The sequence below is a fragment of the Sparus aurata genome, chromosome 10 (assembly GCF_900880675.1).
Source record: "Sparus aurata chromosome 10, fSpaAur1.1, whole genome shotgun sequence".
NCBI classification, from domain to species: domain Eukaryota; kingdom Metazoa; phylum Chordata; class Actinopteri; order Spariformes; family Sparidae; genus Sparus; species Sparus aurata.
In genome coordinates this window covers 16,085,783-16,109,520 of record NC_044196.1, presented here as the reverse complement: position 1 = coordinate 16,109,520, position 23,738 = coordinate 16,085,783, and the positions used below count along the sequence as shown (strand labels likewise).

General features: G+C 41.6%; 1 protein-coding gene and 1 pseudogene across 1 annotated transcript; one reads left to right on the top strand and one right to left on the bottom strand.

Moving 5' to 3' along the window:
* Window positions 1-268: 268 nt before the first annotated feature.
* On the bottom strand, window positions 269-1,451 carry LOC115589394 (uncharacterized; annotated as a pseudogene).
* Window positions 1,452-7,380: 5,929 nt separating this feature from the next.
* LOC115589393 (uncharacterized) lies at window positions 7,381-22,521 on the top strand. Its single transcript, XM_030430236.1, has 6 exons — window positions 7,381-7,420; window positions 8,826-9,729; window positions 10,091-10,256; window positions 20,784-20,898; window positions 21,037-21,279; window positions 22,412-22,521. The coding sequence occupies exons 1-6, from the start codon at window positions 7,414-7,416 to the stop codon at window positions 22,519-22,521; spliced, it is 1,545 nt and encodes a 514-aa protein (XP_030286096.1). The 5' UTR covers window positions 7,381-7,413.
* The last annotated feature ends 1,217 nt before the right edge of the window (window positions 22,522-23,738 follow it).

The window sequence follows — 23,738 nt, the reverse complement described above, 5'->3', positions numbered from 1 at the left end:
CTGAGTTTGAGGTGGAAGATGAGGGTGTCGGTGGACTGGATGGAAATGTCAGATAGAGAGGCGTGTCGAGTTGGTTGGTAGACGAGGGATGGAGCGGTGAATTCTGAGCAGCGTAGGAAGCCATAGAAAGCTAACAAGAACATGGACTCTAGGACTTTGTCGATGTGTGGAGACAGATAGCCGGCGCGGAGAGTACTGATGCAGCGGGCGAGGAGGTCTGAAGTGAGGGGCAAACGTTTCGTCGTGGGGCGAGGTTCGGCCTTCGGAGTCAGTTGAATATGGTTGCTGAAAACGGTGGGACTGGGGTTGGAGGAGGTTCGGAGGCTGGTGCCAATTGTCTGAATCTCTGGAAAGAGAAACAAGAAAGTGACCTGGGATGTGGGAGGCACGGATGAGGAATTGGTGTTGGGCTGAGACCAGCGTGAGCCTTCGCATGAACTGCATGATGTCGAGGCAATGCAACCGCCCTTTATTGATTATGTCGACGACGGCGCTGTTGTCTGAATATATGGCGATGGTCTTCTTTGACCATTCGTGGCCCCAAAGGATGGCTGCTATCAGGACTGGGTACATTTCGTATATGGTGGAGGAAGGAGTGAGGGAAGAGAATTCGGGCGGCCATGTGGCTGAGAACCACCTGCCGCCATAATAGCCGCCAAAGCCGACGGAAGGGGCTGCGTCTGTGAACAGCTGGATGTCTTCTTGTTTGGTGACGTGGTCGTCATAAAAGAATGAGATGCCGTTCCAGGACGAGAGGAAGTGATGCCACAGTTTTAGCTCCATCTTACATGCTTCGTCCAGCGGGACGTGAGCATGGAGAGATGGGACGGAAGCGGCTATGGAGAGGAGGTGAGACAAGAAGGAACGACCTTGGGGGATGATACGGATGGCATAGTTGAGGTGGCCTAGCAGCGAGAGTAATTGCCGTTTGGTGCATGTGTGGGCCAGAAGGAAGTTGGAAATGAGTAGGGCGATCCGGTGGGTTTTCTCGGGAGGAAGGGATGCTTGGAGCGAAACGGAGTCCAGGGTGATGCCCAGGAACTCCAAGGAAGTGCTGGGGCCATCTGTTTTCTCTGGGGCTAGGGGAACTCCGAGTTCGAGGAATGTGGAGGTCAGAGTGTTGAGACCGTGTAGTGGGGGTAAAGATGGCGGCGTGACGACGAGAAAGTCGTCGAGGAGTTGGTGGACGTGGGGGAGTTTGTGGTTGTTAGTCAAGATCCAGTAGAGTGCTTCGGATAGAGAGTCGAATATTTTCGGGCTGCTTTTGCACCCGAAGGTCAGACGCACTGCGAAGTAGTATGCGCCCTTCCAGAGGACGCCGAAGAGACCCCAGAAGTCGGGTGGATGGGGAGGACTTTAAAAGCGCTGGTGATGTCAGCCTTGGATAGCCAGGCTCCTTGGCTGGCTAGGCGGATGAGGGAGATGGCGTGGACGATAGAAGTATATTGCATTGAGAAGTCTGGGCTGGGAATTAAGCTATTGATACTTGGGACGGTCGATTTTTTCCTGAGTATTTTCTGGTGGCTATGCCGATTGGACTGATTCTGTATGTAGGGAAGGGTGGGCTGGAAAATGGGCCGATCATAAAGGATTCTTTAACTTCCTTATCCAGGAGTTTGTCGACTATATCGGGCTCGGTGATTGCTGACTGCAAATTGTGGCATATGTAGGAGGAATATGGCGTGACCTGTAAACCTGGGTGGAAGCCGTGTGTAAGACCCTGAATGAGGAATTTAACGAACCGGCGCTCTGGATGGTTTTTTAAGGCAGTGGCGAGAGCGTTGAATTTGATTGGTGTATTGAGATACTTACACGAGCTGTGCTTGGTGGGGTTATGAGGGCAGGTGGGTCTGGAGTGGGCGCCGCCACAGAAGGAGCAGGTGTGGAGGAATCGGCAGCTAGAGGCGCTGCACCCCAGGTCATTGAAATTATTGCACACCATTCTCCCGCCCTGGTAGAGGATTGGTCTTCCTCTCTTGTCCATGCCTTTGGGAAGGGGGCCGAGGGGGGTAGGCTGGGTGCTGGCTGGTTTCAGGGTGATAGACAGAGGGGGGGCAGCTATGGGCAGGCTGCGGAAAGCGGCAGAGTTCCGTTTATTTTGGGCTGGGGTGGTGCGAGGCAAGGGGGCGGAGAGGGTGCATGCTGTGGCCGGGCCCACGTTGAACTGTTGCAGGCGTCCGGCGGCTTGGGAAGCGAATAGAATGTGGTAGGTGTAAAAACCATGTCCGCCGAACCGCAAGGCCAGGTCAAGGATCAGAGACATGTAGTCATCCAGTTCTGACCTGCGGTCTGGGAAGGTGGAACAGATGACGTCGCGGTAGAGAGAGAAAGTGAAGGCGAATTCGACGGCTGTGAGTTCCTTTGAGCGGGTGGTGAGTGGCTGTTTGAGTTCGACTGGGCCGTGTGGAGTTAGCACTTCCCTGGGGAACTGAGGATAACATGAGGAGGGGTGAATGAGTTGAGCGAGGTCAACGTAGTTACCAGCAAGGATCTGATGCCTGAGTGAGGGTGACACGGGGGATGGTCGAGCGGGTGCGGCTGGACGTGCTACGGGTGGTGCGGTGGCTAAGGTGAAGTTGTTGGGTGGAGGAAGAAGGGTGGGAAAAGCGCTGAAACCTGCTGTGGGTGGAGCTGTGGAAAAAAGGGGGGCATTAAATGGAGGATGAGAAATGTTAATTACATGTGGGTTATGGGGGAGGGGGGGAAAGGGTAGGGGAAGGGAGGGGGAAAAGTAGAAACAGGAGGAAATGGAGGATTTTGACCAGCGGCGCAGGCGTAAGTCGCTGTTGGAGGTGCGGTCTGGGTGACGGTGGTGGCCTGTATTGAGGTGGGAGGCGCTGAGGTGGTCAGGGAAGATTGGACAGGAAAGGTAGAAACGAGAGAAGAGGAAAGGATGCTGGGATGGAAGGATGCGTGTGCTCGGGTGGTTTGTGAGGGCTGAGGAAAAAGGGAAGGAGGTTGGGATGACTCTGGGACAGAAAGGGCCTGTCCAGAGTGGGATACGACCTGGCCCTCTGAGAGGGCTGATGCTGAAGGCTGGACGTCTCGGGCGGTGCGACGCGCTGTGACGTCATCGACATTGCTGCGGATGCGGCGCTGCAAACCTGGAAGTGCTCGGGACACCGGAGACGGGATCTTCCCCTTGGGCTGCTGGACAGCGAAGGTCCGACGATGTTGGAGATGTCGGAAGATGAGTGCCGAGAGCGCCGGGGAATGTGGATGACGGAGCCCATCCGAGGTAGCTGAAAAGGCTGGATATTTTCGGTGATTGATGGAGAAGTTTCTGGGACTTCTGGAGTGTGGTGGTCTCCTTCAAATGTGTCGCTGTCTGACGGGTAGAGAAGGAGCTGGTCCATTGTTAAGGTAAGCGTTCTTTTCTTTTTCTTTCTTTTGCTGTCGGTCTGTCACGATCATGTGAAGACTGAGTCAAGGAGAAAGAAACGGATGCGGTGGGCTTAAGTACTTCTGGTGCGGAAATTGGGACGCGTTCGAGGCGTGGTCTTAGTTCCCGAACCTACTTTAAACAAACTTCATAAATCAAAATGCGAAAAGTTAACAATTTGATATGAGTCATTAGTCTTAAAAATATAACAATAATAATAATAATAATAATAATAATAATAATAATAATAATAATAATAATAATAATGTATTGTTTCCAGTGAGAGATACAAACAAGTATTGTCTCTAAACTTTTTTTTCAGTTGGATATAAGAACTGAATCCATACCTGTCCAACTGTAATGAAGTGGTCCACTTTCTCTTTGAAGATGAGGGGCAGAAGGATTAGCACCGCATGAAAGTCAACTTCTGTAAGAGACGATATGCACTGCATACGTGGCATGCACTCTAACCATTTGACTCCCTGCGCAGCCCATACACCCCATTTTTTAATCCAATTGAGGAGTTATTCTCAGCATGGTGCTGGAAAGTTTATGACCGTCAGCCACATGCCCGCATGCCTCTTCTACAAGCCATGGAAGAGGCTTGCGGCAACATTGAGGTGAGGTCCATACAGGGTTGGATACGGCATGCAAGGTGATATTTCCCCCGTTGCTTGGCAAGGGAGGACATTGCCTGTGATGTGGATGAGGTGATCAAATGCCAACAGGAGACAGGATCCATAGCCTAAATGTCTTCCAATAGTTCCCTTACAACACTATGTTTTGTAGAACATTCTAGTTGTTCCATGTCTCTGTGTTTTTTGTTTTCTTTTACTTTTGCAAAAACCTGAAAAACAAAAACAAAAAAAACCTGAAGTATCTCTATTTTGTTTTCATGTGTCTAGATCAACTGTAGTGGATCAATCTTTCACAAAAAAAACAAAAAATCCAGCTGTGTTTTGCATAAAGCACATCTGTGTGTTGTTGCTGCTAGGAAAGAGTGCGAACAAAGGTGCATGTGTTTAATGTTTTGATGCTAAAAAGTTTTAAAATGGGATTGTTAAGTTTTGTTTCAAGAGTTTCATTTTGCCATATACGTTAGGAGTTTATCTCCATGTGCTTTGTCTTACTCGACCTGTGTGTTAAGTTATGACACAGTGAGCCAAAGTCTGCAACATGTGTGTAAGCATTCGGCAAAAACTGTAATTTCTTATACTCTAATGGATTTTATTTTGGATCACATGTATTTTGTGTAATATTTACAGTATTTGACTTTTCAGCCACAGTTTGAAAAAAAAAATCAATGGAATCAATAACATTTGCATCAAAGCCTCTTTGATTCTGGATCCAGTCCTTTTCAAGAAGGCAAATTTGACAACAAATGGCACTGGCATGAAAGCTACGTACAGTTATAGGCTACAATGACAAGCAATGGTGCACTGATTTGCACTGAGTGCTGTATTTTGTATTTTGTTGTCCATTATGTATTGGTGGATTGGAAGAGCTCATACACTTGTTTGCAAGTTGTGTTGTTTGAAGGCAAAATTTGCTTTTGTTGCGTATTCTAAATGTTTTAGCATGGTTAGAGCCTTTTGCAAACAAAATAATTGTTATTTTGACCATGACTGCCACTGTTTAGGCCTGTGTGTTAACTGTTTTGAAAATGTGGAGTCTGAGTTAACTGCTGCATCAAAGCAATCAAGATAAACTGTAATGAACTGACAGATGAACTCCTTCAAACTATGGATTATACATGTGGATCTGTGCTCACAGGATCAGGTGACATCCTGGGACCAAAGGGGGGATGTTGGGACCCATCATTGTGGATTTCAAAATGAACTCTGACCTGAAGTCATTGTTCCAGAATTCCCCATTATTCGCATCTAGGTGCAAAATTCAGCTTTGAGCTACTATTGGTCAGGGTTACAGACCCCCGTCTGACCCAATAGTCAGATGGGGAAAACTCCAGCGCCCCCTTGTTCTTACTTTCTTACTCTACTCTCTCTACTTCTTCTGCTTCTTATCCTCAAGAGCTCCTCTACATCACCCCCCGTGGGGCTGCCTGCCCTCAAGATCTCTTTCTCTGGGCCTAACAGCAGTGGAAAGCTGCAAGCAGCATTTGCAGAAAGCCCAAACTCCAGCGACATGGTTCCTGCTGGTATTCCAGATCAGTTTGTACCAGCAGCTGTGACGCAAAGCTTGCCTGCTAACTTCACAATCTGAGGAACACCAAACAAGTTAGCATCAAGCTGCTATCCTTGCAAAGGAAAAGAGCAAACTGTAAGAACAGCATTCAACATTGGAGTTCCAACCTTCTCCTGTGACAATCAGCACTTTTTCTTCAAAGACTGGTAATGTTGAACTCTGCTTTGATAGCATATCATAGCACAGCTAAGCACAAGACTTTAAACCCTGGTTGATGTGATGCATATGTGTTCAAATTATGTGTTGTTCACTGTTTTGGTGCTTTTGTGATCTCAGGTCGGGTTATCGGTAGTTTGCTTTCCTCTGCATGCAGTTAACCATCTTCTGTAACCTGGCATCACGTCACACACACACACGCACACACACACACACACACACACACACACACACATACATACAAGTTCCTTGAGCCTGGAGCATATCACACCCACATGTGATATCAGTGACCACTATTGTTTCTTTGTTCTGCCCCACACACACACACACACACACACACACATTTGTATAGTACATGTTAGTTAGATTGTGTGCCCTCATCTTTGTGTTGAATAAAATACGTACCTGTGTGACAATTGCAAGGAAAAAGTGCAATTTTATAAGTCAAGTTTAGCTTGTATTTGTGTTAAAATAAAATGAAGTCAACACACTGGAGCACAGGTGAACAGCAGAGGAGACGTTATTTTAAAAGTAAAACTCTCGCCAAAATGCAATCTAGGCTTTTTTTTGTGAATGTATATGAGTCAAACATTCGTGTAAAAGCATAGTTACGACGAAAGAGGCACTTTTAAGATTGACCGTGTTTTCATGTTTGGCTCAAACTCATTTTCAATGTGAGTGCATGGGCCCTGGTGATACTACGAGCAAAGTTTCATGTTGTGTCGAGCCTTCTTAGTGTTTTAAAAACAGCGATTTTGATGCTAGGGTAAAAGTGCCCCATGCACTCCCATTAAAAATGAGTTTGAGCCGAAAACGAAAATACGGTCAATCTTAAAAGGGCCTCTTTCGTAGTAATTATGCTTTTACACAAAGTTTTGACTCATATGCATTTACAAAAAAAGCGCAGGTTGCATTTTGGCGAGAGTTTCACTTTTAGTGGGAATAAATGTGTTTACTGTATCTGAGGGTCAGTCATCAGAACCTGACAAAGTCTTGTTATATATTATTCTTAATAGTTTTTGTTAATAGGGTTTTTTTTTTTTTTTTATTCTGCTGTCAACTATCAGTATTGAAAGTTTTTTAGAAGAAAGTCATTTGAGCGAATAAAGTTGTTGAACCAATAAATATTTGAAGTTGAAGCTGAAATGTGCTTTGTCCTCAGGTTGTGGTTGTACAATGTGTTGTCAAGAGCAACGGGCCTTTGTTGACCCTCTATCACTGTCAAGTGTCAAAGACGACAGGTAACATACTCACAGTCAGCAGTTGCTCTTTTTTTTTTTTTACTCAAACTAATATGCAAACAGTCCAGAGAATGTTCCCTTCAGGTCCTGATAAAACAACCAATGGTTAACAAGTGAATGTTAAACAGGAGCTGTGATTGGTTTGACAAAGAATGCATCTGATAGAAAGACACAAAACCTCTTTGTGGTTTGACCAGATTTGAATATCAGCAGGAACATGAACAGACAGTATCACAACTATCGTCATACGTCGAATGAGGACGTGCCCAGATTTAATTACATGTTGGACTGCTTAAAGCAACTGAGCAACCTAGAGCCTCCTCAGAAGACGTTCCCTAGTGTCAAAGAAAACACTAGCAACTTTGCACAGGCACGCAAGCAGTCTTTTCACTCTGACTTTTACAGCATAGCCACCTCACATTTGACAACATGAAAGGTAAGTACACAGTTCTCTGCATATAGAAGTGAACATTTATCTGGTATTTGTTATCTGCTAAGGATTGTTTTGATGTTTAGGAGTCGCATTCTTTCAGCTTAACAAATTTAAGCTTGTCAATTTAATCGTTTTTCAACGAATCCTTCAGTATTTTGATGAAGTAGCTGACATTGAATATTCTGGTGTGCCAAACAGGCTGGCAATGGCCGGCATAGCCCCACACGTTGGCTTTGATGGCCCGTGAAAAAAAAAAATCAGCGTACAGCCACAGTGGCCTTTGAGCCCCTGGCCCTGTCCAAGTTCCATGTAAAAAGCGCCAGTGCAGCGTAGTGGGCTTGCCTTGAATAGAACTTCAGTGAGTTTGTGGTTTGCGCAGGTCGATCTCACGTGAAAGCCCCTCAAACAGAAGCAGCATCTCAAAACGGAAGAACGTCACTTACGACAGGTAACACGCGAGCTCAACCGGTTTTGACATGATACGTAACTGACTTACGTGGTAGGATTCAGTTCGGTAAAGTTGGAAATATATTCACAGATTCAAACTTTCCCGATCAATAACTCATAAGCGAAACATTGTTAAACCACAAATGACAGTTCTTTCCTACCATAGTAAGGACAACGAGCTACAACCGTATTGTCATCAAAACGAGCGGTCCTCCGGGCTGGACAAATAACATTGGTCCCTGTCAGCCATCTCAGGGGCCGTCTACAAAGTGCAACACAGAAAAAGAGATATGACAAAAAATGTTCAATAACTTCACTATTATTCAGTGTTGTGTCACCAAAATCACTCCAAACATCAATGGTCTCTTGCTTGTTATTCTACAACTGTTTGTTTGGAAAAAATTTGCTTTGCCATAATTTTGGGGAATTGTCTGTTAGAAAAAAATTCAATAACTTCACAAATATTCAGTGTAGTGTCACCAAAATCACCTAACCCTAACCCTACTTTTAAAAAAAACCTGTTTTCTAATGTAACATTAACTTGATATTGGTATTAAAAATGTTTTAATACATAATCCGTGTCTTATTATAAATTTAACTGCTTATTATTATGTTATGGTATCAATCTGAAAGGTAAAACCATCAAATTTTACTCAATTGTGCCCTGTCATGTGGCCTTGGTGCCCCTAAAAAAAAGGCCAAATAGCCTTGCCCCTAAAATGACAAAAAGTCCAACCCTGGTGCCAAATCTGGTAGTTCACAGCTGTTATTACAATGCGTCAGATATACATTTAACTAACTTGAGTATTAATCAATTTAGGTAAGCTAAATGTTGGATATACTTTGCATCACATACACAACATTATAACATCAACAACTTTGATCATATGTAACTTCTTACATATGAAGAAATCCCAACAACAAAAATACAGTATTAGTGATGGATATTATTTTCTTTCAGTGTCAAACGAAAGGAGAATTGTCATCTTGGGAAAAACTGGAGCTGGAAAAAGCAGACTGGCTAACACCATATTCGGAGAAGATGTGTTCAAGATCGACCACACTATTAACTCTGGAACAAGTAAATGTGAAGCAGAAACCAGATCTGTCAATGGAAGAAGCATCACTCTGGTCGACACTCCTGGTCTCTTTGACACAGACGGATCTGAGGAGGAGATGAAGCCTGAGATAGTGAGGTGTATCACAGAGTGTGCTCCTGGGCCTCATGCTTTTCTCATTGTGCTCAAAGTGGAAAAATTCACAGAGCAGGAGCAGGAAGTCATCAACAAAATACAAAAATACTTCTCTGAAGAAGCTTTCAAATATGCCACAGTTCTCTTCACTCATGGTGACGATCTCCTTGAGGGAGAGACGATTGAGGATTTTGTCTACCAGAAAAGGAAGGTGCGAAATCTGGTTAATAAGTGTGGAGGACGGTGCCACGTCGTTGACAATAAATACTGGAAAGAAAAACCAAAGCATGAATACAGGAGCAACCAGTTCCAGGTGGAGGAGCTGCTCAAGACGATGGACAAGATGGTGATGGAAAACAATGGAGGCTACTACACCAATGAGATGCTGCAAGCAGTGGAGCAAATGATAAAACACGAGGAGGAAAACATGAGACAGTCACCAGGAAACATGACAGAGGAAGAGATCAGAAAGAAGGCTAAGGGCAGAGTTTATAAGGTTTTGATCAGATTAGCAGGTGTTGGAACAGGTGCAGTGTTGGGAGCTTTGCTTGGTGTAGCAGTGATGGTTGGAGTGGTCAAAGTTTTACAGGCTTTACAAGTAGCTGCCGAGGCAGCAGCAGCAGCAGCAGTAGGAGGAGGAGCAGCAGCAGCAGCAGCAGCAGCAGCAGGAGGAGGAGGAGCAGCAGCAGCAGGAAGAGGAGGAGGAGGAGCAGCAGCAGCAGGAAGAGGAGGAGGAGCAGCAGCAGCAGCAGGGAGGAGGAGCAGCAGCAGCAGCAGCAGGAGGAGGAGGAGCAGCAGCAGCAGCAGCAGGAGGAGGAGGAGCAGCAGCAGCAGCAGGAGGAGGAGGAAGAGCAGCAGCAGCAGCAGCAGCAGCAGCAGCAGGAATAAGAGCAGCAGCAGGAGGAGGAGGAGCAGCAGCAGCAAGGGGAGCAACAGCAGTGGCAGGAGAAGCAGCCTCAGGAGGAGCAACAGCAGTTGCAGGAGAAGCAGCAGGAGGAGAAGCAGCAGCAACAGGAGGAGGAGCAGCAGCAACAGCAGGAGCATCAGGAGGAGCAGCAATCAGAATAGTTGGAGTGGCAGTGGCTGCAGTAGGAGGAGTGATAGGAGGTATTCAAGGATATCATGCAGCAGAAGGAGCAGACTCACCCTGGGAGGCAGCAAAACGTGCAGCAGAGGCCGTCAAGAACCAAGCCCTATCTGTCTGTAATTGAAACCTTTAATATTGTGGCTAGTAAATATAAGAAGAGATCAGTTGCCTGTATATTTACTGAAAAATCTTTTTTCTCTGATTAATATGTTCATCATATGTGATATATATACAGTATATGTATTTTTTTGTCTGAGGTTTAAACTTTAGTCACTTATTTCTGATTTATGAGCTGACCTCAGTGTTTGTTTGATTCATTCTTTAAATGTTTCAATTGCAGATTTAAATCAAACCAGTGTACGCTGTTGGCTGTATTTTTGTCTGTCCATTATACATTGATCGCTGTTTCATGTTGAAAAAGCTAACCAGAAAATATCACTTACTGTACTTTTACAACATAATTTTGGTATACAGGATTCAGATGCTCATGCTAAAACAGCTTTACTTCTTTAAAGAAAAAAATTGGAGTCAAGCCAGCCGTTACAATGGTAGAGGTTGCTGAGAAGGTAATCACACAAGAGACATTTAAATCCATCATGACCAACCTTTTTGATTTGTATGAAAGAATATACAATCCCTGGAATCGATTCAACTGAACACTGAATCAAATAGAAGGCAGCACTTCAGAGGTTGACATCGATGTATTAATTGTCGCAATCCTACACAGGTCATGTCAAATTATATTTAAAACCGGTAAGCTATAAAATTGAAGGATTGGCTTTGAATCCAAAAGTAAATTGATTGGCAAAATAATCAAAAATGGAAATGTGTGTGTGCTTCTTACAGACCCAATTTGATTAATGATCCTAAAGGACAAGTTCACCCCAAAAATGAATATTCAGTCTCCTCCTAAAACAACTAAAGCAGGTGGGGACAACTGAAAACCACAAAATGTGTCCAGTTTTGTCCAGAATTATCCAAGTCTTCAGAAGCATGGAGATTACACAATTGTTTTGAAAATATGTTTTTTACACCCTTTTCTTATCAATTTGGAATCTCAGGGCTTCTAAAGTCTTGAAATATGCCAGATGCCCTTTTATGTTTGCTTTTGGCTGTTTGTTTGTTTTTGTTTTTACATTTTACATTTACTGCAGCTGTTCCATTACTCCAGAAATGTTTTATCAACTATGAAACTTCAGCCATGAAGGTGGGCAGGTAATGGCTGACTTCTGATTTTTGGGTGGGCTTACCCTTTAAATATAAAAGTGGTTGTTGGGTTAGAGATTATCTATGACTTTATGGTGTTTCAGAGGGATATGCTACCAATCATATATGTGCATTTCACTTTCGTTTTAGTTTCATCACATCAAAATTTAGGAGGCAAGGAGCGTGTACAATGAAAGACACTTGAGGTGCATAATGACAATTGTGAAAGCTTGACTCACTGCTTATAAGAGACTAAAAGAGAAGACTGTTTTTAGTTTGTTTTTGTTGTGGCTTTTTGGGAGTACAATTCCGAATCAATGGTGTACTGTTTAATGGTGATTGCATGTTTTTTATTAATATGTGACCCTTTGCCATATATGTATTGTGCAACAATAAAAAACAAGCTGATTGGTCACATGTATTTATTTCAGTTGTTTCTTTGTTCACATTTACATGTAATGTTAAAGTGTAAGACCAACAACACTGTTTTCCTTGTAGATAAATTGTATTTTAAGACAAAAACAACAATCAATCTTACGAGAAACTCACTTGTTTCAGAAAAGATGAAAAAGATGAAAGATGAAAATTCAGTTAACATCTACTCACCCTCATGCTGATGGAAACATTTCTGGAGATTTAAATGCAAAGCAGCATTGCAGCGTTCTCCTAAAAAACTGAAGTAGATGTAAAAGAAGTGTAAAAAATCAACTACAAAAACAAACCAAAGAAAGACATGAAATGGTTCCTTACAGAATGTTCGGCATAATCCAAGCTGGAACAATAGTAGTTTAACCGTGTGTTGAGGTGTCCAGAGACTAGGATTACACCTAGTTAATGCTACAACACTTTTGTAGTGAGGCTTCAGGAATGTTTTGGAGACGACAAAACTTCTCCTGACACTCCATCAGCATGAGGGTGAGTCAGATAATGACTGAAGTTTTACCTTTAAGTTTAATGTACGTGTTTTAAAGCAGCCTTGAATCTCAATTGCCAACTGTCATTTCTATTTTGTAATACTGGTAAAGATAAGAAAAAAAAATAAGAGCCATACCTACACTTATGAGAAAGAAGTAATCTGGCTGCTGGCCAAACTTTAAACACGAAGGCCTTTTTGTTTTCAGTCTGTGCGCTTGTACAGCGGATTCCCAGCAGTTGGGTATGGATGCTGCCAACACAAACAATAAAACAAATTCCTTTCAGCTTGTTCTGTTTCAGACAAAACACTCCACCTGAAAAAGGTATGAACAGGCGCAGTATTACCTTTATTGTCGCTGCATAATTACCTGTTGTGTACAGAAAAAGTTTTGGCACAACACGTATTATTACAAACCCTTCAAAAAGTCAGCTGAGCCAGAAGGGTGGAGTACCCAACTATCGTCGGCTTTTACTGCCTGATCATTCTCACGGTGGAAACACCTGGGGTCCGTTTCACAAAGCAGGTTCAACAAACTCTGAGTCTAACCCTGAACTCTGAGTTGATCTACTCTGAGATAGGAAACTCTGAGTTTTCGGTTCCAGAACAGCAGATTTGAGTTAGTTTGATCAACTCGGAGTAGTTTAACCTGGAGTTAAGCACGTGCACCACAAGTATAAAAAGACAGCATCAATGGAGCCCTGATTCGACGAGTCACCATGGCAACGGGGAAGAGGAGGGCTACGTTTTTCACCCCACTGCAGGGCCGTTTCAAGGAATTTGGGGGCCCCAAGCAAAATGGACATGAAGGTAGCTAACATAAACATTTTTTGCTAGCCTACTTGCTGCGAAATTACAGTGATTGTGCAAGACAAGTAGAGCTATTTTATCCAGTATAATGTATCACTTACCACTCTTGTTTATTCTTATCCTCCTCTTACTTTCTCTTTTTTCTTTTCTGGCTTCCTGATGCATAATTACGCTTCATGTGATGACTGCAGAGGTTTTGCATTTTGCCGGCAGCAGAGGTCTACCTGGCTGGCTGGCTGCTGTCAGCGACTACTGAGAGGGGCCCCCTTGAGGGGGATCCCAATAACAGTGTCATTGCACTCTACTGCATTGACTATCAAAGGGGCGCTCACACAGTTTGTCGTTGCATTTTATTCATAACCAGTCGTTGTCTTGGGGCCCCAGGCCAGCTCGGGGCCCCAAGCAATTGCTTGGTTTGCTTGCCTTCTCGCGGCGGGCCTGCCCCACTGGAATTGGAAATATTAATGCGCTCATACGGTGAGTTTGAGCACGTTTTTAGAAGGAAGTGTAAAACCGCTGCAGCAGCAAAAGAGAGGGAGACGGCGTGGGACAACATTGGCGCTCGGGTCAATGCGTAATTTTAAATGTAGTCCTTTGCAATCACAATAATATTACAGGGGGAAACTGCTTGAGTGGTAGCCTATTAATTTATTTAATTTAGGTGCAACCCTGGCTGAGAAGCGCACTTGGCTGTAGCTTAAGTTGAAACATAAAAACATTGTTCAAACAGGTAAGACCTCGGCATAATCTCATGGGGGTAACTCATTTTGATCATGTTTTACATTGTAAATATTAAGTGGCTGTTTGACTGTACAGTTGTTTTATCCCCAACATAATGCTGTTTTCACACACATAAATGTCTTCTCATCTATACCATGTTCTGTTAAATAATTAAGCCTATTTAAACTAACACAGACTTCTACTCAGCCAACAGAAAGAAAGCAGATGCCCGTACAACGGGTGGTGGCCCAGCACCGCCACCTCTAACGGAGGCAGAGGAGCTGAAAATGATAAAGATGGGTAGTAGCCGTTTCAGGGCGAGGCACACTTTTCTGACCGCTCTGCATACAGTTGCCTTGCTCAAGTGCTCTGCATCTCCGACGTTGTATAAAAAACTCCCATTTGCAAAAAAAACGCAGCGCAACACACAATATCTGCTGGGATGTGAGAGCATGACTTCGGTTGGTAATGTTGGAAATGTAAGGACGGATTAGGTTGTGTATGTAAATGATGGACTGTGACGTGAAACGGTACCGCTCAAAAAGATAGGCTAACTGTCTGGAAATGCAAGAACATCTGTGTACGGTCTGATAATCATCTCCCGACGAATATTTAATTCTCTGCGCAGTAATGCTGCACCTTCATCCACGGGATCATATCAAAAGGACATGCCATGGTAGTGAAAATAGTCGCCACCTAATATAACTTCTAATGTAGCCCTACTGACTGATTTTTGCAATGATTTTCTCAAAAAACAGACGGCAGAACTATAGGCCTACTACGCCAAAACTCGCCTGCTGACTGAATGAATGAGGAAATCAAATAGCGTGTGTGGCTGAAAGAGGGCGGAGACAGAGAGAAACTCGAGGTTTGTTGAGAAAAACCTGGTCCCGACCAGGTTAGTTTCACAGAGTATGTTACCATGGTAACTGACCGAGAGCTTAAGTTACCTCTCTCTGTGAAACAGGCTGGAGTTACCCCTCTTTCTCTGGTTTGAGTTACCTCCCTTTGTGAAACGGAAAACTCAGAGTTTCCCTCATTTCAGGGTTAACAGACTCAGAGTTTTCACTAAACCTGCTTTGTGAAACGGACCCCAGATGCCAATTAAAACAGCATTCTTTTGAACCAGTTCCTTGTAAGCCACAGCTATGAAAAGGTGCAGCCACCACCCTCCCCGCCACGTTCCATCCAAATCAAAGTTTCTATCACGAGAAAACAAAGCTATCAACTGCAGCTCTTGAAGGGGGGCGGTACAGTTATATATCAGAATAACTATTTCTATATTTATTTTCTTTACTTTTCTTGTACAACCATTTTCATGCAAATCCATAAGCACTGTGTTTAACTAGTTGGATAAAGTGAGATAGACAAATGTTGGGATTAACAAACGGTCACATGATTTCAAGAAAGAGACAATCTATTGGGAAACATAAATAAAAATCTATAAAAATAAGATAAAATCTGCAATATAAAAGTACCTGATTCATGCCCCTGAACCATTCCTCTTAATTCTTAAAATGACAACAACAAAAAATGGAAAAACATCTATTTTTCATTTTTCCAATCATAGTTTAGCTTTTGCTTATAATGTCCATGTTTTATTTTTAATTATGGAGCTGCTTTGTATGTGTAGAAGTGTGTCTGTCATCTCCATGTACTGCAAATTTCAATAAAGCTGCAATGCAAAGATGGAATTCACAATGAAATGGCATGTTGGTGTAAAAATCAACAGAAGTGCCTATATTCTGTCCCAGCTACAGAACAACAGAAGAGACAGTGGTTGTGTTTCATTTTTAATGACAAGGTGCCGGCTGCGGTTCGTGTTAGCTTCTATGTGTGTGCTAACCACTTACATCGGACTGCTTCAGTAACGAGGGTCAGTACAAAACTGGCTTTGCCTCGACACTGACCCTCGTAAAAGGATCAGTCTCAACCATACCGGACCCAGCAACTGCACCTGAGCCACCGATAAGTGTCGGCGCAGTTTGATAGTATTTACAGTTGCCGACGAGTATGGTGAAGTCAGCCTGAAACTGGCCAGTTAGCTCTCTGGCATCCTTTGTGTTGTCCTCGTGAAATCGATCATATAGAGCATAATGCTCAGCTGAACCTGTTATTGGATGACCATCACAGCCTGGGACCAGTTTCTTAAAGTTTAGCCAAGGCAGTGACACCTTCAGCTTCCCAGCTTTGGCCAGGGTGAGATTTTCTTGCGTTGGGTCCTTTAAACGTCCTTGGAAGGGTTTGAAGGGAATCACTCCCTCTCCCTCTCCCTCTCTGGATCTCTGAGGTTCATGTGTGTCGCTAGCCCACGTGCAAAGTCATAAATGAGGAGATCAGTGAGGTCCCGTGGGCTTTCTGCTCTAAGGAGGCAGTTTTGAAAAAAACACCAACACAACTGGGCTTCACGGATGAAGTCCAGTTCATCTTAGGTGTTCTGTTTCCAGAAGTAGGTCTAACCATGTAATGTATTCATGTGAGTTCCTGCACTGTATAATGGCTTGCTGTTCAACATTGGTATGATGGTGTATTTAAATTGTATATATATTTTTACAGTAACCATTCTTTTTTGGAAGGCCATCATATATGGCCTGTCTGTGCTGCAAAGTCTGTCCTTGCAGGAGGCTGAGCGGGTCTTCCTCACTGGTCAGCTTTATCATCAGAGGTAAGAATGTAATTTTTTAACACAAATCTTGATCAACTATTTGGTAATATTAATACCTTAATTAAGAAGTAGCTATGTTAATTAATGTGCCTTAAGTGTTTCCAATATTTTCTGTTAAGAAAAGCAGCTGTGATTATGTTGTCCATGTACTATTTTAGTGAAGTCGAGGATTTCAGTAGACGGATAGAGAGACAATTACAGAAAGAAGGGAAACAATTCAAATGGTATGTGGGGCAGTTGCCTACTTCACAATCTGTGGATTGAATATGTCAGTGACATGTAATTACATGTTATTTCTTCTCTGATTTCTTGCATCTCTCTATAGAGGCCTTTGAGGATTCTCAGGGTCATCCGTCACACTGTGGTCCCAGAACTGCGGGTCTGAATCTGCAGAATCCGTGTCTGCAGAGACATACTATTGCTCCTTGTTGTTGTTTGGCATTTGGATGGAATAAACCTTTAATAAAAAGGTTATTTTGGCATTTGGGTGGAATAAACTTTTAATAATAATACCAAATAACAATAATAATAATAATAATAATAATAATAATAATAATAATAATAATAATAATAATAATAATAAACCTTTAATAATAAAACAGTTATTTTGGCATTTGGGTGGAATAAAATTTTAATAATAAAATGATAATAATAATAAACCTTTAATAATGAAACAGTTGTTTTGGCATTTGGGTGGAATAAACCTTTGATAATAAATAACAATTAGTTTAACATTTGGGTGGAGTTAACCTGTAATAATAAAACAGTTATTTTGGCATTTGGGTTGAATTAACCTTTAATAATAAAACAGTTTTTTTTAACTTTTGGGTGGAATTAACCTTTAATAATAAAACAGTTATTTTGGCAGTTGGGTGGAATCTACCTTTAATAATGAATCACAATTATTTAATATTTGGGTGGAATAAACCTTTAATACCATAGTTAAACAGGAAGTAGTATTTTGCTGTCATCCATTTCGATAGGTGGCGCTGTCGCGGAACAGTCCTGAAACTGCAGCCTCCGGTACTGCAGGCACACATTCCTCCCAGTAGGTGGCACTGTCGCAAAAAATGAGGGGCCTAGAACTGCGGACCTGAATCTGCAGCCTCCGGGTCTGCAGAGATATACTACTGCCCCAAGTAGGTGTTGACAGACAGAGCTCATTAGCATTTAAAGGTGCAGGCACAGAAACAGACTGCTGTGAACAGAGCTCAGCAGAGCGACTTTTAGCCAGCTAGAGTTCAGGACCATGGATGTGTTTGGGGCAATACATGTCGAATACGGAGTTGTTGGACCTCTGACAGCTGTGTGAAATTGATGAAAAACAGTATAATATGGGACCTTTAATTTGTGGGTGAAAGTAATCAAAATTTACAAATGAAATCAGCATAACATACATTTTTTTTTATCTCTGTAAAGAAATCCTCTCACTCGTTCAGGGCCATCACATATGCGAGCTAAAAGCACTTCCCATCTCATCCATTACAGTAATCTGCATTCTCAAGATTTCCACTTTTACTTCATTTCGTCCGAGGTTTATAACCAAAGTATAGGCTGTTTCCATTATTTTGGCCACAGCATTTAGGGTGGATTAATGATGATGATCTGGTTTAAATCCCACTCTCACAAATCTTTTACTTAACCTGATGTACTTTTTATTTTTTATTCCCCATGCTGTAGTTATTTTGTATTCTACTTATTACTTATCTGTTCGACCTTATTCCGCTCCATCTTTTCATGTTGAAGTATTGGAAATTTCTGTTTATACAACTAGTGCAAATAGTCATACAAGATGTTTTTTGTTTCATGTGTTGAGTCTGATATAATGTGTAAAAAAATAAAACGACATTCCTCGCAATGAACATGAACAGGTGACACTCTTGCCATTGTTTGGGCAAGTTCAGTCAATCAAGTTAAACGGGTAGAAGATGAAAGTGCCATCCAACCATGTGAAGAGAATGTATTGGTTTAAAATGTTAATTGTTACGTGTGTTTCAACAAACAATGAAATGCTTTATGAACAATTCATTAAGAAATTGTAAAAGTTAATAGACAACAGCTGCAATTTTATAATGGACATCCAGATGTTTATATAACTACACACTATTTATTAACCATTTATGTCGTATTATGCATAATTACAATAAATAATTACTTAATAATGTTTATAAAGCATTTAATTGTTTGTAAACTATTAACTAAGATTTTGTTATTTTTATATTTAACATTTACTAATAATATTAACTTAAAAGTGTTACCATGTGTACAATATTTTCCTATGAAATGTAATAAAGTAGAAGTTTAAAGTAGCATGAAATATAAACACTAAAATGACGTATCAAGTGTATACATACATATGTAAAACAGTTGAGTAAAAACACTTAGTTCACTCCACCTCTGTCATCGGTGTCAACACTGAGTGACTTGCTGTACACTGAACAAGATGACTGAGGCAAACCAATGAGATGCTGCAAGCAGTGAAAAGAGCAATAGAGAGAGAGGAGGAGCACGTGAGACAGTCAGCAGGAAACTTGTCACAGGAGGAGGTTATAAATGAGGCTAAAAAGAGTTTGATTGACAGATTTTTGATCGGATCAGCAGGTGTTGCAACGGGTGCATTGTTAGGCACTTTGCTTGGTCTCGCAGAGATGGTTAAATCAGATCTTAGAAGTGTTCAGGACCTTGCAGAGTTCTTCCGAAGAGTGTCAGCAGCAAATACAGCTTTAGAAAGTGGAGTAAAGGGAGGTCAGACAGGATATGCTGCAGCTGAAGGAGCAGAGACGACATTGGAGGCCGAACAGAAGGCAGCGAGCGCTGTCTGGAGCCAATCTGGGTTTGCAGCAGATCAAAACACACAATGAAGCATCGACAGTAAACAGAGTGGAGCAGCTGGTTGACTAGGAAACAATGGGCTGCATGTTGAGTATCAGTGGGATTGTTGTTTTAGCAATACAGGGTAAATAATTAGTATATATCTGAGAAACTATTGTAGATGAAATGTAATAATGAGTCGAGACAGTCTGAAGACATTAATTATAAATAATGACATTATTAGACTCTCATGTGATTACTTTTATTATAAGATGAAAGTGATTTATAATCTCAAACTGTAACTAATTCTTTTACACTGTCAAGATGCTGAATAATGTTTTTGTTTCCATCAGCTGATTTTTTTTCTTGATGAGTTTTGGCCTTTTTTTTGCTTGTGATCCAACAGCAGCTGTGTGTTGAACTTTACTTTCAGCCTCTCTTTTCTGTTGTACCACCTACAATAAGCTCTGCAGACGACGAATGATAACTTTATGACCTATCTGGGATAAATGAAGGACATTTTTCATGATATTTAAATGGAATTAGAGTTTTTTCAAATATTTAAAGGGGCACTGTGTAGCTTTAGAGAGGACAGTATTACCATACATTATTAATGAGGTAATAATACAAACTCAGAAATGTTTATTTTTTTCACAACTAAATAAAGAAGCTGATCTCAGAGGAAAATTAGGTCCCCAGAACACTGTTTGAAGTTAGAAATGTGGCAGGGTCCGCCACATATAAACAAAACTATAAAATGATGTTGTCCTCATGTTTGTTTATTTAGTTTGTTTAGGCATAAAAAAAATTCTCTACTGATTAAAATGTCTTCCCCAAAACAACACAGTGCACCTTAAACTCTTCATTTTATATTTGATTGTTTCATTTTAAACTTTCGTGATGTTTCTATTGCTTAAAAAGGCTTTCAAATTTTTTTCTCCAATATTTTCCTTTTTTTTTTTTGTTATTGCTTGTGATATACATACACGTACATTATATAACAATTAAATATCTAGCTAGAGTTTTCTAGAGTTTTTAATCAGAATTTCTAAGGTTACTAAGGCAACTCAGGGCCTTATTGCAAGTGACAATGTTTTGTGCTCATATTGTCTTAAAGGTAGCTTTAAAGGAAAAAATCCTAACTTTGTGTTACAGAGATCCCTGAACTCATGGCTGTGCCCTTTCCTATCTCAACACCACATGTCTTATGAAAAGCAGTCCACTGGTTTCTCATTGCTCTCTCTCAACCCAACAAAGCCACCGTGTCCTGCCTGACGTGTCTGACATCTGTTGAATTTTTCTTACTGGGTTTCCATCATCCATTGTTTATAGATGAGCAGAAAGGCCACAGTACAGTGTCAGCTGCAGCAGAGAGGGCTGAGGAACAGGTAGAAGAAAACACACAGATGAACTAGTGATCATGAAACGGTAAACTGTAGACTTTTATTACCACCTGTGACTGAAATAATAGAATAAGTACTGATTGTATCAACAGAACTGTACTATCATTTCAGAAACAGCTGACTGCGAGTCAAAAGAAAGTCCAGCAGAGAGAACAGGAGCGAGAAAAGGAGCTGAATCAGCTGATCCAAGCTCTGAAGGAGTACAAGGTGTGGATGTTAGACTTCAGTATCTGATCCTGTGTCTTTATTGATCACTACAGAAGAAGTCTTGTCCAGGTTTTGATCTCTGGCAAGGTGTGTTCATAAAAAACAAATCAGAAGTTTACCACAGAGATAATCTTTATGTTTGTCTTTGTATGAACAGAGCTGTCTGCATCGAGGGCCATCGACAAGATCTTTGATGAGCTGATCGCCTCCATAAATAAGAAAAGCACTCTGGTGAAGCAGCTGATGCAAAGCCAGGAGAAGACTGCCGTCATTCAGGCCAAACAGCTGCAGCTGCAGCTGGAGGACGAGATCACCAAGCTGAGGAGGAGGGACTCTGAACTGGAACAGCTTTCTCATGTGGACGACAACATCCACATCATTCAGGTACCAGAGAGGAACTGTACAGGACCAGTGAGGAGCAATTTCAAATTTTTGTTTTTTTACTCTGTATAATTTTCATTTTGTGTCAATCCCGACTGATGAAACAAACCAAAGCGTTCACTTACCGTCTGTAGCTGTAGAAGCCTAAAATGTCAAAACTCTGTAAGAAAGCTCAGCTGAATACATGAAGCAAAGGTGACATCTGCTGTTCAAATCTGACAGTGCAACACATGAAGACATTATTATAAATAACAAGTTGTATATTATTACAGCTTTAGTCTGAGTGAACCACAAGTTATCTAGTGTACTTTGGAACAAAATGTGGAAAAAGTGCAAGTTCCCTCATCATATTGTATTTTAATGGAATTCACATTAACTACATTATGTAATTTTATTTTTTATTTCATTTCATACTCTGAAGTCCCTGTCCACCTCCTGTGAAAATCAGATGTGCGTGCTGGTCCTTTAGCCCGTCCTAAACATTCATTCAAAGCTGTGACTGTTTTATGGTGTCTCAGCTGAGGGATGGTATAAAAAGGCTCTTGAATGAAAAATGGCCCAGGATCTTCAGAACAGGTACCTTACAGAAATATCAGTAAAAACTACTGCACACTGTTAACTTCACCTGCAATGAATTTTAATAACAGTGTTTGGGGACGCAGCTCCCTTCATTAGGTTATTTCGAGGTCTGAGTACCAAAAACTTTAATTCCATTTCAAGTGAGGTGAACGGTGTGCAGGAGTTTTTCCCTGATTTTGTCGGCCCTTGGTCTTCTGTGACGCAGTTGGAGCCACAGGTTTGCAGAAGTTTCACTCTGTGAACCTTACAGTATATAAAACCCAGGGGTACACAGTGGTTTGATTCAGGTTCAGTGGTATTTCATTTTTTTTTAAAAAATTTTAATAGTGTGTTGTATAGATGTTGTGACGCCACCTGAACCAAAGACCAGAGACGACACTTTACACTGTGAGTAAAACACAGTTCCTATAAAGAATATTCACCCCCTCGTTGACCTTGGAGTGTCCCACATGACTCTAGCTGAGATTTAATGTGAGCTTTCTTCAACAGTGGCGTTCTGTTTGCCACACAAAGCTTTGACTGGTGAAAAATCCAGGCAACAGTTGTTGTGTGTAGATTCTCTCCCATCTCAGCTGCTGAGGCTTTTAACAGGTTGAACACACTGGATGTCTGTGAGTTGCTGCGGCGAGTAGCAGCAACTGACTACGACTATGAAACTTCACCCGACTTTCCATCATCGTGAGGGCGAGATAACAGTGACTGAATTTTCATCTTTAGCTGAGCATTTCCTTTCAGAAACAAAGCACCACAGGATGTTTGTATTTCACTGATACATGCACAGTACCTGTCTTGTATCGTCTTCTCACCAAACGTTCCCTCAGTTTATTCTGATCACCCTCCTCATTGATCATCTTCCTGCAGAGTATGTGACAAACACCAACAGAGTGTGTGACGACATCTCCGACACAAGATCACACGTTCAGTGTTGAAGACTCTTCTTAATCCCCGCTGAATTTTGCCACTTTGCCCTCCAGACCTGTCGTAATCCTGCTGGTGTCATAAGTCATAAGTCAAAAGTCATATCTCCCTCTTGTTCTAGAAAAAAAAAATCTAATCATGTTTAGTCACATGTAATATGTAAAAGGTTTTTCTTCTTTAAACTTCACCATAGTGTTAGTATAATGTGTTCATTTTTTAAATGTTTGATTATTTTGACCAGTGTACACTGTCGGTTCTATTTCTGTCTGTCCTTAAAACATTGATCGCTGTTTCTTGTTTCAAAAGCAGAAAATATCATTTCATCTATATGTACAACATCAGTTAGTTAGACAGGATTCTGATGCTCATACTGAAACAGCTTTGCTTCTTTGTGGATCACAATGTCTCATCATCAAATATGAACAATCAATAAAAAATGAAACCTATGAAAAAAATGTCATTTCTTAGCTTTTACTTGGTAAGGTGATACATTTAAAAGTGGTGCATTGAGAACATTTTAAAAAATTGAAAACCAAACTATTTAATTAAAGATACAGTAACTGTAAAGAGTAAAACAGGACTATATGAGACTGTATGTAGGAACAGCTAATGTCAGCATGCTAACATCCTCACAATGAGGACAGGGGACAAAGTGGCAGATTAAATTACAAAGATGTTCTTAAGAAAAGCTTTGACTATTGACTTGATTATGTTACTTCATGTGCAATAGGTCATGCTTCTGATCCGAGCTTCAAACTTAAGATACTCATTCTCGTTTCACACCCGACTGCATGTTGGTGTGATGTGTTGTTTGGTGCATACACTGTTAAGTGTTACTACAAAGCACAAATATGAACACATTTTAACAGCATGTACACGTACATGAACATACTTAATAATTGCTTAAATCAAACCAGTGTACGCTGTTGGCTATGTCTCCGTGTGCCATTAAAACATCAATATGGTCAGTTTCCTGTTGCA

Excerpts from the sequence above, each read along its gene's own strand:
- LOC115589393 (XM_030430236.1), top strand. Across the intron at positions 9,730-10,090 it reads GCAGCAGCAGCAGCAGGAGG|AGCAGGAGCATCAGGAGGAG; the intron begins AGGAGGAGCAGC and ends AGCAGCAGCAAC. Across the intron at positions 21,280-22,411 it reads TCAGGTACCAGAGAGGAACT|CTGCTGAGGCTTTTAACAGG; the intron begins GTACAGGACCAG and ends CTCCCATCTCAG.